The sequence below is a fragment of the Macaca nemestrina genome, chromosome 8 (genome assembly GCF_043159975.1).
Source record: "Macaca nemestrina isolate mMacNem1 chromosome 8, mMacNem.hap1, whole genome shotgun sequence".
In the NCBI taxonomy this organism is placed as follows: Eukaryota; Metazoa; Chordata; class Mammalia; order Primates; family Cercopithecidae; genus Macaca; species Macaca nemestrina.
In genome coordinates this window covers 70,557,264-70,575,266 of record NC_092132.1, presented here as the reverse complement: position 1 = coordinate 70,575,266, position 18,003 = coordinate 70,557,264, and the positions used below count along the sequence as shown (strand labels likewise).

Sequence of the window (18,003 nt, the reverse complement as noted above, 5' to 3'; positions counted from 1 at the left end):
TATTGTTCTTACTGTTTTTGCTTCTGTTCAGTTGTCTAAGCATCATCCCTTCTGTGGCCCATCACCCAACAGAGTTGCCCTACAAATTTCATTTGGCAGCGCCATAACATTCATTTGAAAAGTTCATGGAAACATTCATTTGAAAGTTCCATGCAGCTTTAGCACAGAGTTGACCAAACACTAGGGCAAGTTCAGTTTACACAGAATATTTGAATTGAAACAATAGATATTTTTCTCATAATATGCACTTGTGTGAAACCAACTTATCTACGTAATGAAATCGAATACATATTTAAGCCAGTTTATTTGTTCTGTGTTGATGCCGTGCTTGTGAAATATATGCACAAGCTAAACACATAATTTGAATGGGACTATGAAGGAAAAATAATGCTTAGGCTTTGGTGTAGGTTCTTCCTGTGTAGCCATATACCCAGGCTCTGCAGTATCAAAGGATGCCAATCTTGACATAGATGGAAGCCCTTACCTACCAAAGTGATTAGGGAGAATAAAGTTACATTTGTCTTAATGTCTAACATTATCTTTGCTTTTATGTTTCATAAAAATTTGTCATTATTTGTGTTGGTGAAACATATAATCACGTCCAATCATTGGGACACAAGCAAAATAATTTTTAAAATGATGTTATTGTTTAAATTTGACTTATGGGAGATCAGTAAAAAACTTAGAAGGTTTAACACTTCATTGATTAATGGTGCTGAAAACACATTACAATTACCACATATCCTTGCTATCAGTTTTGAAGTTTCTTAGCAATTAAAGTTTTTTTATTCAGTGTGAACTGTCAGTATCTGTTCTGGTGCTAAATATATGGTGCTAAATGAATTGTTAGTGTTGATGGCTTTAGTAATGCTCCTTTTATGCATTGTTAAAAGTGTTATCCATTCAATTCCTGATTCAGAAATATTAATAAAATCCTGTGTTAAATTAATCTTTACCAAAAATAGGCAAATTAACTCTTGTTTTAATTCAACAGTCGAAAATTATTTAGGTGTTACAGAATGTAAATATATTTCTTTGGGAGTTATTGATTTTCTTTTTTAAATTTTTTTATAGCTTGGCAATGTCCAAAGTCACGTATCACCTAAACTGGTTAGTCTACAACTAATAATGTTGCAGGCACTGGCGCCCTCTGGTGGTTATGAGGACAAATTCTTAATGGCTGCTTGACTTACAGCAAAAGCCATTTCTGTTCCATAAAAATTTGTTGCGCGATATTAGAATTCTCATATATTTCCTAAATCTGACAGCACCTAAAAATGTTTGATAATATTAACATGTATCTAAGAGGAAAGGCGAGTTAATATATTCTGGCACCCACTTTCCTAATTAATAATGTTTTCCATGATTTTCCAGGTCTGAGGCACTTATTAAAATGCTCCTTTTTTTTTTTTTTTTTTTTTTGAATTAGGTATTGCTAAAATATATTTTTAAATTTAGTTAGCTTTATAAATACAATTAGAATTACATTTAATTAACAGAATTATAACTGTCTCACTTTCAGAAGTGATCATTTGTTTTTATTTAGCACAGTTCATAAGATAAAAAACATATAGAAAAATAATCAATTTCATATATAAAAGGATTATTTCCCCACTTTTAATTATTGGCCTATAATTTGACAATGTTATTTGGTCATATTATTGAACTAACGTAATATTCCATTCAAAGTCCTTCTAGATTGAAAAATGTATGTAAAAGTTTAGGATTATATCATCTGTAACTAATATAGATAATACTCTCCTGTAAACCTTCAGTTTAGGTATATAATTGGGTGTATCTCTTTTGTGATCTGGGTGTAATGTCTTTTGTAATCTGTTTTGACAGATTTCTGAAATTATGTTAGCATGATCAAGTAAGATTTACCTTGAAGCACTTTCCAAATTGATATTTCCAAACTTATTTTAAAGCAGTAGAACCTTTTCTATGAACTAAATCCCATGCAAAACTCCAACTTGTAGCATACATAAAATGGACTTACTTGTTCCCCGCACCTTCTCCAGTGCCTAGGAATATTCTCTGAGCCCTAGGATTGATTCTACTACACAGAGCAACATTAATCTAAATGGTTTAGCTCCCTCTTTTTTCTCTAAGAACAATCAGCTAATGGAAAAAAAAAAAAAATTTGAGGGCCTAAATGATTCCAATGGTTGTTTGAAATACTCAGTTCAGTTTGTACGTGTTAGCAGTCTTTTAGTTTGGAGGAGAATTAAATACTGTGCTAAACTGGTGCTTGGATACATACTGCAGCATCTGATGTTTTATTTGACAAACAGAATTTTGGTACCATAATATTTTGAGAATTAGAGATGATTGTGATGCATATATATAAACACTATTTTTTAAAAATATCTAAATATGTCTCATATATTTATATAATCCTCAAATATACTGTTGTATTCATTACCTAATGCTGTGGCAAAAACGGTGCTTCTGATGTTGTGATATAGTGTTGTGAGTGTGTACATATATAAAACCTGTGTAAACCTCTGTCCTTATGAACCATAACAAATGTAGCTTTTTAAACTCCATCGTTTTACTTTTCTTTCAATAAAAGAGTATAATTAATTGTGTTGTTTTTGAAGTATATCTAATTGTTTTCTTTATTTTCATAATTTTAAAGTAGATTAGACACTAGATGAACTGGCCTGTTGGATGGACCATCTACCAGTTTTGATGAGAGATAATTCACTTTTCTAAAGCAACAATGATTGTATCTTTACTGCATCACTGAACACCAACTTTTCTATTTTTCTTTCTTCCTTCCCTTTCTTATTTTCTTCCCTCCTTCTTTCCTTCTTTTGCCACTAAATCCCCCAAAATATTTTGAGGTATCATTATAAAAGATATTTCCATGGAGGGAGAAGAAAAGAACATCAAGAAGTCCTGACTCAGGAAAACTGCAGCAGTTGACCATGAATATTTTTTTGTTCCTTCCTAGAGAGGGCGTCTAAGCCTTTCTAAGGGAGAGGCACCATCTCAGGCCACCAATCTGCCCAAGGCTGGAGACTCCCAGGGTGGCTCTTTCTTGTAGAGGGGTAACTCCTTCATCTCTAATGAGATGGTTGATCTCACAGGCCAGCTGAGAAAGACCAGAATCTAAGACTTCATTTAAATTTTTCCTTACCATTGAGAGAGCCTCACAAACTGAAGCCTTTTCAAAGAGCATCTCTCCCCAACCCTGCAGCTCTCTCTCAGCTTCTCTTTCTCTTGCTAGTTGTCCTTGCTCACTTCACTTCCTCCTATTTGAAGCCTCTGGTTTTCCACTCACAATTTTGCGAAGTTCTGTCATCTCCAGAGGATGTGGGGTTCCATTCACTGATCGGTGCATGTGTATGTGCATGCATGCATGTGCAGGTGTGTGAGGTGTGTGTGCTGCAATTTCTAGCCCCGCAGAGGCCTGACTGATGCTAGCAAAATCTCATCCTTCCATTCTTGGACATCTCTGAAGGTGAAGAAATGGGGCGGGGGGTGATGACCGCATTCAGTCTTACCCACTGGTGATCACTAATTAGCCTACGCTCTCATGAGAGGCAATGCCCCCTGACGAGGCAGACACTGGCTTTCCCAGATACAGCATTACTGTGCTCTTATGAGCAACACCTATTCCTGCTGTCATTTGACTCTGCCCTAGGTCCTTCTGAGACAGCAACCTTGGCACTGTGGTCCCACAGAGCACTGACTCTCTCCTGGGCCGTGCTTACCTTTTGCAGGAGTGATTGGTCCCACCTGATCCTGTCTTAGCAAAATAGAGAGGTGGCACACATCCTCAGTTGAATATGTGTGACCCCAACTTTCTCCTTTGATGAAGGACAAGTGAAGTCCTGGCATGTTTCCTTCATTGATAGCCTAATAATTGAAGGGAACATGCCAGCTTATGAAGGAACACATGGACTTTACCAAACTTAAGGGCGGACAGAAATTCATTCTGTGACTTTCTACATAACACATTGAACAATGTAGTTAATTATTTCAAAAATGATTTTTTACTGACAATATGCATATGAAAATGGTATAACTATACTTTATTCTAAAAGCGAAAAGGTATGTAAAAATTCTACGGCTCTAGAACCCATCAGTATCCTGAAAAATTGTGTATGCATTTATGCTTTAACTCAGCAATTCCTCTTCTACACATCCATTCCAGAGATACACTGGCAAAATATGAAATGGTATGTGTGCAGTGTGAATCATTATACCATGATTTGTAACTATTTGTAATAGTGTTAGCAAAACATCTATTCTAGACAGGGAGAGGTTGACAAGAGACACAAAGTAAGACATGGAATATGTCAGAGGGTAATCAACACTATGGAGAAAAAATAAGGCAGGATGAGGCAGAGGAAGAACAGGGAAGGAGGATGCTTAATTTTACCTAAGGAAAGCCCTAAGGAAAGTAACACTTCAGCAAAGATACGAAAGATTTGCTGGAGATAGATAGCCATGTGGCAATTACACCTGGCCATCTACCATGTGGAGGCTGGGAAGAAGTTTCCAGGCAGTGGAAGGTGGAGGGCAAAGGCCTTGTGGCAGGACCTTGCCTATCTGGTCCGCAGGTATGCAGCAGAGGGGGAGAATAAAATAGTATTAAAAAGGGGGGCCAGGTGCAGTGGCTCACGCCTGTAATTCCAGCACTTTGGGAGGCCAAGTTGGGTGGATCACCTGAGGTCGAGAGTTTGAGACCACCCTGGTCAACATGGTGAAACCTGTCTCTACTAAAAATACAAGAAATTAGCCAGACGTGGTGGCAGGTGCCTGTAATCTTGGCTACTTGGGAGACTAAGGCAGGAGAATCGCTTGAACTCTGGAGGCAGAGGCTGCAGTGAGCTGAGATCGCGCCATTGCACGCCAGCCCGGGCGACAGAGTCAAACTCTGTCTCAAAAACAAAAAAAAAACAAAAAAGTAAAAAATAAAAAAATAAAAAAAGAAGAAAAAAGAAAAGGGGCCAGAGATTTCTTAAAGGATGTAGAATTATGGCTAGGTAATAGGAATAAGTTTTATGTTCTATACCACCATAGGATTACCATGGTTAACAATAACATAGAGTTTCAAATAACTACAAGGAAGATATTGAATATTGCCAACACAAAAACTGATGTTTGAGATCATTAGCCTGATCTGATCACAATATATTACATGTATCAAAAAACCTCACTGTGTGCCCCATAAAACGTACACTTATGTGTCAATTAAAAAGAAAAGAAGAAAATGAGGACAGGGAGGTCACAAAATACTGTGTGGACTAGATTATTGTAAGGACTTTGACTTTTATTCTGAGTGAAAGAGAAAGTCATTGAGAGTTTTAAGCAGAAAAGTGCCATGATTTGACACATTTCAGAAGGATCACTATTTTCACCGTGCTTAAAATAGACTGTAAAGAGGCAGAGAGGTCACCTTCATTAGGATCTTGCTCTGTCAATCATCTTTTCTTTCTCTGGTAGTTTTACTCTTCTTCCAAGCCCAGAAGAGCATACACAAAACAGCCACTGTCTTATCCACTGTTTGGTCCCTGACCACTCAGACTCATGAATGTGCCTCACATAGTCATTGACTTCATTTTTTGATCCGATTATTAGATTTTTCCTATAGAGTTGTTTGAGCTCCTTATATATTCCAGTTATTGATCCCTTGTTGAATGGGTAGTTCAAAAATATTTTCTCTCATTCTTCAGGTTATCCCAATTGCCTGCTTAATCCCTGGCCTCTTGCAATTCATTCATTCTACAAACATTTTTTAGCATGTTTTACATGTTAGGTACTGTTTAAAATAAAAATCAGGCATGTGTATACCTGCCAGAAACTTATGTTGTGGTAGGTGGCAGAAATATAGAAATCACTAAGTGTATAATAAAATGTCCAGTGGAGATCATTGCTAGGAGGAAAAATGAAACGGGAGGACAGAGAGGATGAGGGGCCCATGGGTACCTGCGCTGGTCAAGAAGGGCCTCGCTGAAGAGGTAAAATTTGAGCCAATACCTGAGTGATGCTGACTCTTCCTCAAATGCAACTGTGCCTTGAAAGAACTGTGTGATTTCACTGAAAATAACTAGAACTTTTATTGTCTTTCTTCATTGTTTCTGTTGAATTTAAGGCAGTTTTCATTTGATTTTTCTTGAAATTCTTTTTCAGTTCTGTACTATCCTAGTTGAGCTCTATTATCTCTGGGACTTTGAGTGGTTTAATGAGGAATCCATATCCCCAAGGCCAAGCCTGACATGTCACTCTGTGGTTCAAATACTTTTCTTTGCTTCTTTCTCCTTATAGAATAAATGCAAACAGCCTTTATTTTCATTTAACTACCCTCATGCTGAGGCCAGAATTTATATTTACAGCTTATTGCTGCTATGCTTCACATTTTTTTCTAAGGATAAACTGATACCTGGTATCACTTATATCCTCTTCCATACTTCCCAACATCTCTGCTGAGTCTCATACAATTGACATTGCCTGGGCATGCGCGGGACAGCACGAATCTGTCATGGCTTTGATTTTACCTCTTCCGGGGGTCTTTGACTTCCCCATTTACAAGCATACTTTCCTTTGAGCCCAAACAGCACTTGAATGATATCTCTATTCTTGCATTTGCCTTCTAGTTTCCCTTACTGCATAATCATAAACATCCTAAAAATATCTGTAGTACACAACAAGGTCTGTGCTAGGGTCATCTTTGTATTACAAACTATTAGCACAGAATAGCCATTTGCCATTGAAAGAATTGATTCTTTTGTTCAGGACTGTGGTCAAGCTGTCATATTTTTTCTGCCATAGTCATATACCTGCAGGTACATGAGTGACTAACAGATGCCACTCTTGTAGCTATCTGCAGTGGCATACTTCTGTTGCAAACTTATGGGAACTTAGAGTAGCTACATTATAGGAATATTAAATATATTTTTTCCATTAGTCATATTAAATGTAGAGAAATAGACAATGTTTGTCAAAGAAATGTCTGTCAAATGCAGAGAATATGTGAATGGTTTTTAGTTTTCCAATCTTTGACAAACTAATGTAATTCATACTTCAAGTGGACCAGTGAGTGTGTGCTGATGTTTTCAAAGATGCTTGAGAATAAAGTTGAAGAGAAACACTGACTAAATAAGAGTAAGAAACAGATATAAGGTTGTACATTTTTTCAAAAATCGTTCAAGGCTCTTCTTTAATTAAAAGTATTTTCGGGTGGGGTGGCTAATGCCTGTAATTTTAGCACTTTGGGAGGCCAAGATGGGTGGATCACCTGAGGTCAGAAGTTCGAGACCAGCCTGACCAACATGGTGAAACCCCATCTCTACTACAAATACAAAAGATTAGCCGGGCGTGGTGACGCATGCCTGTAATCCCAGCTATTTGGGAAGCTGAGGCAGGAGACTCCCTTGAACCTGGAAGGCGGAGGTTGTTGTGAGCTGAGATGGCGCCATTGCACTCCAGCCTGGGTGACAGAGCGAGACGCCATCTCAGAAGAAAACAAAACAAAACAAAACAACAACAAAAAAGTATTTTCAAAGATCATTTCTACTTAGTATAAATTTAAATACCAATTACAATAGAATAGCTGATCCCCTTGTTAAGTAAATATTTATGGCAAAATATAACTTTATAATTCAAATAATTCTTAATACCCTCCAGTAAATAAATATTTTTTATGGCATTTCAAAGCACCTATTTCCTAGTTTTTTTTTTCTTAAGCACAATGCACAAACAAAACATTAAATAAAAAGTATAAAGGTATCACCTTCTATGTGTTTCATATACATGCATATTTTTACATATTAAAACAGTCCACATTATTTGCATTCTACTCATTTCACTAGTGGAAAAGCTAGCTAGCTACATTCTAGAACGAAATGTACTGTAACGCATTTTTTTTTTTTTTTTTGAGATAATGTCTCCCTCTGTTGCATAGGCTGGAGTGCAGTGGCATGATCTCAACTCACTGCAACCTCTGCCTCATGAGTTCAAGCGAATCTCATGCCTCAGCCTCCCAAGTAGTTGCTATTACAGACTTGCACCACAACACCCAGCTATTTTTTGTATTTTTAGTAGAGATGGGGGTTTCACCATGTTGGCCGGGCTGGTCTCAAACTCCTGACCTCTGTTGATCTGCCAACCTCAGCCTCCCAAAGTGCTGGGATTACAGGTGTGAGTCACTACGTCTGGCCTATAATGCAATATAAAATGAGAATATCAAGTATACCTTAGGAAGACCTGGGGTTTGTGGGTAGGTATGGACTCTTGGACTTTCTGACTGAGATGATCTCTGAAACAAATCTTCTCTTCCTATTCCTGTTCTCCATAATCATGAGATTTTTTTCCCCAAATTGATGTAAGACATTTGGTAATATATTTAAAGTTTTAAAACTCTAATCACAACATATTAAAAGAAAACGGCACCTGAGTACATCATATTACTAAAAATCAAAGACAATGAAAGGCTTTAAAGCAGCTGAAACAAAGGACAATAGTCATTAATGGTACAAGAAGTAGACCAAAGGGTGATTTTCAGTAGAAACTTTGAATGATGGAAGGCAAAAGAATAACATCCTTAAAGTATTAAAAGTAGAAAATCTCCAAACTGAAATTCCAAACCTGTAGACCTTATCATTCAAAAATAAAAATGAAATAACATATTTGCAGATTGAAAGAAAAAAGTTGAGAGAATTATTACCTGAATACACTAATGGGTGTTCTTCAGACACAAGGAAGATGATACTAGATGAAAAAAGTAAACTATAAGAATAAATAAATAATGCCAGAAAGGTGAATACAAAGGGAATATAAATGAGTATTAACTGTTTAAAATGAGAACAATAATGGTGTCTTACGGGGTTTATAATGTATATACAATAATATGTATGACAACAATAATACAAAGTGGGGAGGAAAATAGAGTGTCTTGCATTGATTAGGAAATGGTAGCTGTATTAATTTAAGTAATAAGTTAAGAAACCATATAATCTCTAGAACAATTATTGAAGGAATAATAGAAGAATGTAAAAATAAAAATCTAATGGAGCAGGAAAATGAGAAAAATGGATTACTCAAAAGAAGTCAAAAAGAAAGAATTAGGAAACAAAGATGAGACACAGAGAACCAATGGCTGGATTTTACAATTCAACTTGTATATCAGTAATTACATTAAAAAGTTATTTTATCTTGATTTTATGGAAAAATATAACAATTATAAAGTTTTAGGCAACAAACCATATATTTTCAATGTAAAGATATGGCAGAACTAAAAGAAAAAATGTAGAATTCAACAATCATCGGGGGAGGTTGGAGCACTTGTCTCAATAATTGACAGAATCAGCAGTCAAAAAAATTCAAGAGAGACCTAGAAGATCGGACTCACCTGTATGACTTATTTGTACATATAGAAGACTTTATCCAACAACTGCTTAACAATGTTCTATATGTGTGTCAATGGATCACTTATCAAATTGGACCCTATAATAGGCCAGAAAGCAAGACTAAGCAAATTTCAAAAGATTGCAGTCACACAGATTCTGTATTCTTTATATATATATTTATATATATATATATGAACAGCTTATTATGTATTTTATTGCCAAAATATATTTATTCCAGAAATTTGAAAAAATTTGAAACCAATAAATCCAAAACCAATTTGAAGTGGGTTTGCCATCCAGAAGTCAATTAATATAATTCTAATCATTGTCACAATAAAGACAAAAATTCATATATCATTTAAATAGAAGTAGAAAAATCATTTGATAAAATTAATGAACTATCATAAAACAATAATAAAAACCTCTCATTGTTTGGAAAAGTAACCCTCCTTAATCTGATAAAAGATATTAACAAATGTCTTACTGCTACCATCATATTTAATCTGGTTAAATATTGAACAATTTTCTATGGAAGCCAAGAATGAAACAACTATATGTATTATCATCACTTTTATTCAACATTGTACTGAAGTCTTATCCAGTGTAACATGGCAAAGAAAAATATATATATATATAAAGAAAGGAAAGGGAATATTTGAGTTGCACTATTAATGTAAGACATGATTATGCACATATAAAATCTAGAAGAATATACAAATAATTAGAATTAATAAGTATGTTTGACAAGGTCATTGAATATGCAAATGTAAGTTTTACTTTCTGCTATCAGCAACAAAAGCTAAACATTAAATTAAAAAATATTTATAATAATGCCAAAATACCAAATACTTAGTTATAAATTTAATAAAATACATGTAAGACTTTTACTCTGAAATTTAAAAAATCAATTGAAATTTATAAATCATTTTTAAGCATTGAAAAGCCCAGTATTTTTTTTTTTTTTTTTTTTTTTGAGACGGAGTCTCGCTCTGTCGCCCAGGCTGGAGTGCAGTGGCCGGATCTCAGCTCACTGCAAGCTCTGCCTCCCGGGTTTACGCCATTCTCCTGCCTCAGCCTCCCGAGTAGCTGGGACTACAGGCGCCCGCCACCTCGCCCGGCTAGTTTTTTGTATTTTTTTAGTAGAGATGGGGGTTTCACCGTGTGAGCCAGGATGGTCTCGATCTCCTGATTTCGTGATCCGCCTGTCTTGGCCTCCCAAAGTGCTGGGATTACAGGCTTGAGCCACCGCGCCCGACCCCGAAAAGCCCAGTATTTTTAAGATGCCAGTACCCTCCTAGTTGATCTGTAAATTCAATGTAGTACCTACTAAAGTTACTCTGTGTGTGTGTGTGTGTGTAAATTGACCAACTGAATATGAAATTTACAGGAAAATGCAAAGACCTAGAATAGCCAAAAGTCTTGAACTGAACTAACAAAATTGAAAGTACTTTACCAGATCTCAGGATTAATTTTACAATTAGAGTAGGTAAGTCAGTGTAGTATTGGCATAAGAATACTCAAATTCAAATAGAGTGACCAGAAACAAACTCATATGTATATGTGTGTTTGTGTGTGTGTGTCTGTGTTTCCTGATTTACGACATAAGTACTACTGCAATTCACTGGGGAAAGGTTGATATTTTCTATAAATTCTTCCTTATAATTTGACTATCCATTTGAAAACAAACCAATAATATTAAGCCTTACCTCACACCATACACAAAAATTAATGTGATTTACAGAACTGTAAGCAAAAATTAAACATCAAGTTTCTGGAAGAAAACCTAAGAAAATATCTTCATAACTTTGGGATAGGCAAACACTCCTTAAATAGGACACAATAAACATTTACTCAAAAAATAGAATTATTTATTAATATAAATGAATTTTATTAAAATTAAGACCTTTGCCTATCAAAAGATGGCATCAAGAGAATAAAAAGGTAAAGCATAAACCAGGAGAAAAAACTTATAGTGCACTTCCAAAAAAGTATTTATATTCAGAATTGTTGAATAAATCAAAAAGAAAAAGATATTCAAATTCTAAAAAATCTGACAAAAAATTTAAATTTTTATCTTCCAAGATTTAATTGGTTTTTACTCAAAATTGCTTGGTTATTATTTATAGTATCTTATTCTATTTATATTTTTTATAGGCTTCTTTTAATTTTTTGAATAAATGAAAGGTAGTTATTTTATAGTCTGCATTTGCTAATTCTAATATCTGTATTAATTGCAGGTTTGTTTTAGTTGTGATTTTTTACGTAAAGCCCTCCTTTGCCTACACACAAACCACACACACACACACACACACACACACACACACACACACACACGCACCCCAGGAACTTTACCTGTAGATTATTTGAGGCCTGGGCTGAAGCTGAGTTTCTCTAATAGGGCTTTGCTTCAGTTACCACTTTAAATTAAGTTCCTGGATTCAAATTTTTCAGACTGCCAAGATAGAGTGGATTCAGACTGAAACGTTGGTCATGTAAGGGCTAGCTTGTGGTTATAAAGTCTCAAGGACGATTTTATTATCTTACCACTTACTGCCAAGATCAAGTCAACTAAGATTTCCTGCTGTTCGTTTCTGTGTGCTGGGTTTATTTCTCATCTGCTCTTATACTGCTGGGGTCCAGATTTACCTGAAGTCTCCTATGAGAATATTCAGTTGCTTCCCCTTTTATTAAATTGTTCTTCAGATTCCTTCATTTTTTATCAGTCCAGTGATGCGCTAAAGCAAGTAAGTATTTTATACAGAATTTTAATGATTTTAAGTATGAGGGTTTCTGAAGATATTTATTTTGTTATTTGGCTAGAAGCAAGGTTGCATCTTTGCACTAACTTTAAATCTAACTAGGGTTTGGATGAATAGTTGTGTTAGAATATGTTCTTAACCAATACGAAATTTCTTCACCTGATGACTAGTGAACTAATGAAATTTGATAAATGTTGAATAATGACATTGCCCTTAGTTAAATATTGAATAATTAGTTGAAAATACTGCATAGAGATGTAATAAAACTCAAGTGAATGTAGTTGGAGTAAAGAAAATTAAGGAATCTTGTCTTAGGTGAATTCTCCATAGGTTGCTATGTTTACTCATAATTACATGAGGAGAAATGATCTGGTTTTGGATCTAACATTTGACACTAAATCATCAAACACTTTTGCATTAATGTTTTTGATTCTCCCTTGAAGGTAGGAGTTTTGCTATAGATAATTTAATTTTTGATGTACTCTTAAAAATTTTTAAGTAAGTTTTTTTTACAGTTTTTTAATTCTTCCAAATCAGAATAAAGGTTTCATTTTTGCTATTTTAATTTTGTAAATAAAAGTATTAAACCACTAGAGTTTTCCCACCTTCTCCATTGAAAGATTGGTAGGTTATTTTCCTACTTAAATTATTCTCTTTTAGAGATTTTATCAAATTTATAACAGTCTTGTCAAACAGAGATTCCCTTCCTCAAGTTTAAAAGAGTCTTTGTTTCAGTAGTTCGAGTTTTCATTGATAGATGGTTGATAAAGACTCCAATATATATTTTAAATATAACAATGAAAGTGCATTTGCTTTTATGTACAGCTAAAATACCTCTGGCACCTACCATGTATAACACACACACACACACAAAACTTGGTTTTAGTTTTCTTAGATAACTTTTTTGATTCTAGAATTTTGTGCAAGTAGGAATAGTTTTCTAATTCACAATTTTAGATGCTGAAGTTAACTAAATTCCAATATGAATTTAAAAATAGAAATAATATGTGATTTAAGTACAATGCAGTAAAATGAAAATGGGTATAGGTTTTTGAATAAATGCTATTTTGTTACTCCAGAAGGCGAATTGGATGTTCAGATTTGCGCAAAGGGCAGACCGAAAGTTGGGGAACATTAAATAGAAGTCAAAGAATATGCAAGGTAACATTTTTATAACAACAAACATAAGCTAATGTTAACTTTTGCTTTGTCAGCGAGGTTCACTTTTTCTTTAGAATACTTTTGTTGTTGTTTTGTCACAAGATGGAGTTTGTCTACTGGTTATCTAAGGTTCACAAGTAGTTACAGAAAGTGGCCTAATTTGAGATTTGCCTTGCAAGCCCCGGATTTTGTATTGATGAATCATTCAGCAGAAACTTGGATAGAAGTGATTTGAGAAACAATGTAAGGAAAGAACACAAAATACCTTTATTGCTATCGTTTCGTGTTATAAAACATTAACTTATTTTATAAAAGTGAATTAAATCTTCAGTACACTTCCACTTAAGGCTTTCACATGAACAAAAAGGAAAAAAATATTTCAAAGAAATTTTCATGGAATCCTGAGAGAACTTTAGAAAAAAATAAATATTTCTGGTAAAAAAAATATGTTACCAAGACTTGTTATTGCTATGGGAAGAAGAGCCTATGAAACTAGAACAGTAATACACACTTGATTCAATACGAGCAATAAGTAGGAAAGGCTGTTTTTTCTGTTCTAATTTGTAGTGTTTTGTCTTTTTCACCCATATTTGCTAAATGGGAAACAACAGGGCGCTTCTGGGCATGGACTATGAATGGACAAATTCCACACTGATGTTTCCCCTAAAATGTAAGTATGTTCATTAGTAAGACCATGTTAGCCCCTGGAAGGGATCCTCTTGAGTCAAGTTTAGCTCAGTTTAGAAACCGGCCATGCCTACAATTAGTTTCAGTCCTTATTTTTTAATGTGATTATTCTTGCATGTGAAGCCAAAGGAACCCAGAATTAGTTGACAGGCTTTTTACTTAAAATGGTTGTCTTTAAAGCAATTTCTCCAGTTAATTTGTTTTACTGCCATCAGTTAAACTGAGGTTAAAAGAAGAAATATCTCCAATAAACTACTGCCAATCAAGCACAATTATCCACTGCTATGGCAGCAATTCTAGACCATAAAAGAACTTCCAATGCTTCTTGAAATCAAAATATGAGAGGATGAAATTATTTTCCATTCAGTCATTATTATCTTCTTTGGATGAAAAGTTTCAATTTCACCAGATTCCTCAGATTTGTTTCTTTTTAGTGTTTTGTTCAAAAGTTGACCCCCACCCCACCCGGATGGTTTCATTTCCAAGAACAAATAAGCATTCCCACTAACCACCGCCGGCAGCTGGGCTTGTTCTTGGGCAGAGGTCTCAGTGCCTGCTTGTACACAATAATTTTTCAAAAGGTAGGAAACCAATTTCTGGCTCAGAGAGAACTTAGGGAAAAGAAAACAAACAAACAAAAAAACTAAACACAAATTACCTTCTCTTTGACCTATTTATAACATATCTGTGCATTCAGTATGTAAGTCCATTAATACTTTGAGCCCTTAATAAACAAGGGAAGCCCACCCAGCTTCACTGCACATACGCTTATGGGCTCACCTGATTTTAATATAACTAGCCCCCTTTCTGTACTCTCTCCACCACATTGAATGGAAAACTGGACGACTTCTTCACTCTAAAGTTCCACTAGCTCTTTGTGTCTTTTAAGGAGCCATTTACTTTATTGAAACAGTGATTGGAAAAGTGTTTCAGTGCCTAAAAGATTTGCTCTGGTTCAGAGTTTAAACAAGAGGTGGAGGCTTTGCTAAGGCACTGAGGGGAGTATGGCTGTAATAAACCCATTCTCTCGTTCTCATTTGGGGTTGGCCTCAGTGTTGGCACAGTCTTTCTAAGGAGCATGTGAGTTTTTCACACACTACAGGTAGCACCCTTGTCTTCATATTCTGTCTTTTTGCACACATGAGTATATCAGGGACATTTTTATGGAGGCTTCTGCAGTCTCAGCTCATACCAATACAAAAAAAAAAAAATACCTTCTTTGGGTGTTGTGGAAGAATAAGAATCTTATTCTTATTCTGCACTCCAGTGGTTTTTCCAGTGGAGTCTGCCACTCTGACCTTCTTTGTAACAGGTGGGAAAAGTTTTCTTTTATACTTTGCCCTTCTTCCACAGAGGTTCAACACCACTGGCAGGACTAGGTGATGAGAGAATGAACTGAAGGTTTCTGGAAAGTGAGTTTGTGTGAGTGAAGACAAAGGAATATGAGCCATTGTGATATCCTGGCAATCTCTCATGCTTGGGTCTTTTGCTGTTCTATGTTCCCAATATTTTGGCATCGATTCATTCAGGAATGTCTAATTGGCAGAACATGTTGTATACATGGATTGTTTTGGTTTATTTTTGGCTACAGTATTTATGATACTTACTTCTCCTCCTATTTGTAAGAATTCAGCTCGAAGAAAGACAGTCAATGAGGCTTGTCTGAGGAGTTGGCCACAGAGGATCCCATATTCTAGACCAGTTTCTGCCACATGGTGGGCTGCAAAATAGGCCTGTGGATTGGACAGTCTCTTTTGTGTTGCTCTGTAATACCAACTGCTCTTTCAGTCTTTAAGTCCCGTAACTCTCAGATAGTGTCACTTAAGACTTAGGCTAACACTAAAGGTCTGGGGCCTTCTACTTAAGCAAGAAGACAACAAGAGAACTTAGATCAGTGCTAGGTGAACTTCCATAGGACTACATGATATAGTTTGGATCTGTGTCCCCACCAAATCTCCATCAAATTGTAATCCCCAGTATTGGAGGTGGGGCCTGGCAAGAGGTGATTAACTCATGGGAGCGGATTTCTCATGAATACTTTAGGATTCTCCCTCTTGGTACTGTCCCTGTGATAGTGAGTTCTCATGAGATCTGTTCGTTTAAAAGTGTGTGGCACCTTCCCCTTCTCTCTCTCCTGCTTCTGCTCCTGCCAGCTAAGAAGCCTGACCCCCTTCACTTTCTGCCATGATTGTAAATTTCCTTAGGCCTCCCTGGAAGCCAAGCGGATGCCAGCACCATGCTTCCTGCACAGCCTGCAGAACTGTGAGCCAATTAAACCTCTTTTCTTTACAAATTACCCTGTTTCAGGTAATTCTTTATAGCAATGTGAGAATGGACTAATGCACAACTGCTGTCAAATTTTCCTCTAATTTGGTCTTGAGGTCTCGCTCTCCGGAGAGTGACTATAATTCTAGCCCTGACCTGATGGCTCCAGGGGAGATGGTCGTGGATGTTTACAGAATGCCTTTCATGGGATGCTCCTTTATCCTGGTGGATGGCCTAATACCTAAGTGTCTAACCTCTGATCAGGTGTTTCTCTTACAGGAAACTTGTTTATACTAGCAGGTGCCCTTGAAGCTCTTGGCTGGCCTGTGTTCAGTTTATTCCAACAAAGATAGCCACTCTCTAGGAGGGCCCTGAGCAGGAGGAGAGTTGTGCTCGGGTGTGCCCAACAGGTGAGATGCAAAGAAGGCCACACAACAAAACACATGAAATAACACAAATGGTGTATTACTTAACAGATTCAGAGAGAAGATGGCAGCACACTTTGCAGGGCCAATGTGAAGGGGAGAACGGGGACACTCGGCTCAACCAGAAGGTGAGAGGCAAATGAGAGAGAAAGAAGGACTGTGGTGCAAAGTCTTCACTGGGGTCCAGGGCATTACCCAAGCAGATTACCTGCAGGGAGTTCTAATTAGTTGACTTACAGCAAGCAGGCACAAGTTTGGTGAATCACTGTGACCTGTCTGAATAGTCCATGCAAGGTGTGGGGATCAGTGGGGTGAGTCAAGAGAATTGTATCCATCTGTCCTTAGGGAGGTGGTTTTACTGGGAGGTGGTTGTCTAAGGCAGATATCTGGATTGATCCTATTGAAAATTGGGAGGAGTTGAAGAACGGGAAACTGTGTTCAAAATGACTAAGCTCTACTTTTGTTATGAGAAAGTACAACTCTTATTCAAAATTACAAGAATTCATTCCAACCAGTCACTCTAGGACCTTGGTATTCTAGCCCTCCAGGACTTGAGTTTGCCTTTTCTGCTGGCTTTTCCTTTTTATCCTTAGGTCTCCATTCACCAGGCTCCTAATTGGTTCTTCTAGTCCTTCCACTGAATGAAGTTCCACCTCTGAACTCCAGTCATCTTGTGACTTTGTATACATTATCATGGAAAATCTCCTGTGAAACTACATATGTACAGTTCAACTTGAAACTTTAAGGTTGATTGACTGCATTTTTTTGGCTCAAGCCACCACTGCTGAATAAATGAAATTCTAGGTACCAGAATGTGAAATGCCTAACAGTTCCTGTGTACGCATGTGTTTTTCTCTCTTAATTGATATCCTGACTTTAGACCAACTTCAGACTTGCATCTATTGGACAAATAACCCTGATGCTCTCATTTTCTTTATCCTTAGTCCTGGAGAGGGGTGAGGAAGGGAGGAGAGTAGGTAGGAGAGAGGCTTTTATGAACTTTTAGCTTATCCCCTCCTAAACCCTTCTGCTCCATCCCAGTACTGTCCAAGCAAGCTTCATACTGGCTTTCTAAAACCTCCAGAACATAGAAGAGGCAGTATAGCATAATGGTATTCACTCTGGAGCCAAAGGTCTTGATTGACTCTGACTCTGAGACTTCGAAAATTATTTATTCTCATTCTGTGTAAAAAGGTTCTTAGTAAAAATCCTGCTGATAAAACTGCTGGAAGCCTGGAAGAACAGTCTTCTCTTTCATCTTGAACAACCCACTAAAACACATTTTTAATCTTTTCATTGTAAATATTTCATTTCTGTTTAGTGGATCTCAGATTTTCCATATTC

General features: G+C 36.3%; 1 protein-coding gene across 14 annotated transcripts in view; it reads left to right on the top strand.

Annotated features, from left to right (window-relative positions):
* Positions 1-17,497, top strand: part of LOC105483569 (peptidase inhibitor 15) — a 44,327-nt gene extending 26,830 nt beyond the window's left edge. For 5 of the 14 annotated variants that reach the window (XM_011744460.3, XM_071068086.1, XM_071068077.1 and 2 more), the window contains 2 exons: positions 13,201-13,282; positions 13,894-17,497. Coding sequence is in view for 3 of the 14 variants with exons in the window: in XM_011744456.3 (XP_011742758.1) it covers positions 13,894-13,952; positions 16,711-16,787; positions 17,253-17,288 (172 nt within the window). In the remaining 11 variants the exon portion in view is untranslated. The remainder of the gene's footprint in view (positions 1-13,200; positions 13,283-13,893) is intronic. The other 9 variants (XM_011744456.3, XM_071068074.1, XM_071068076.1 and 6 more) reach the window with 8 other exon arrangements.
* Positions 17,498-18,003: the final 506 nt, after the last annotated feature.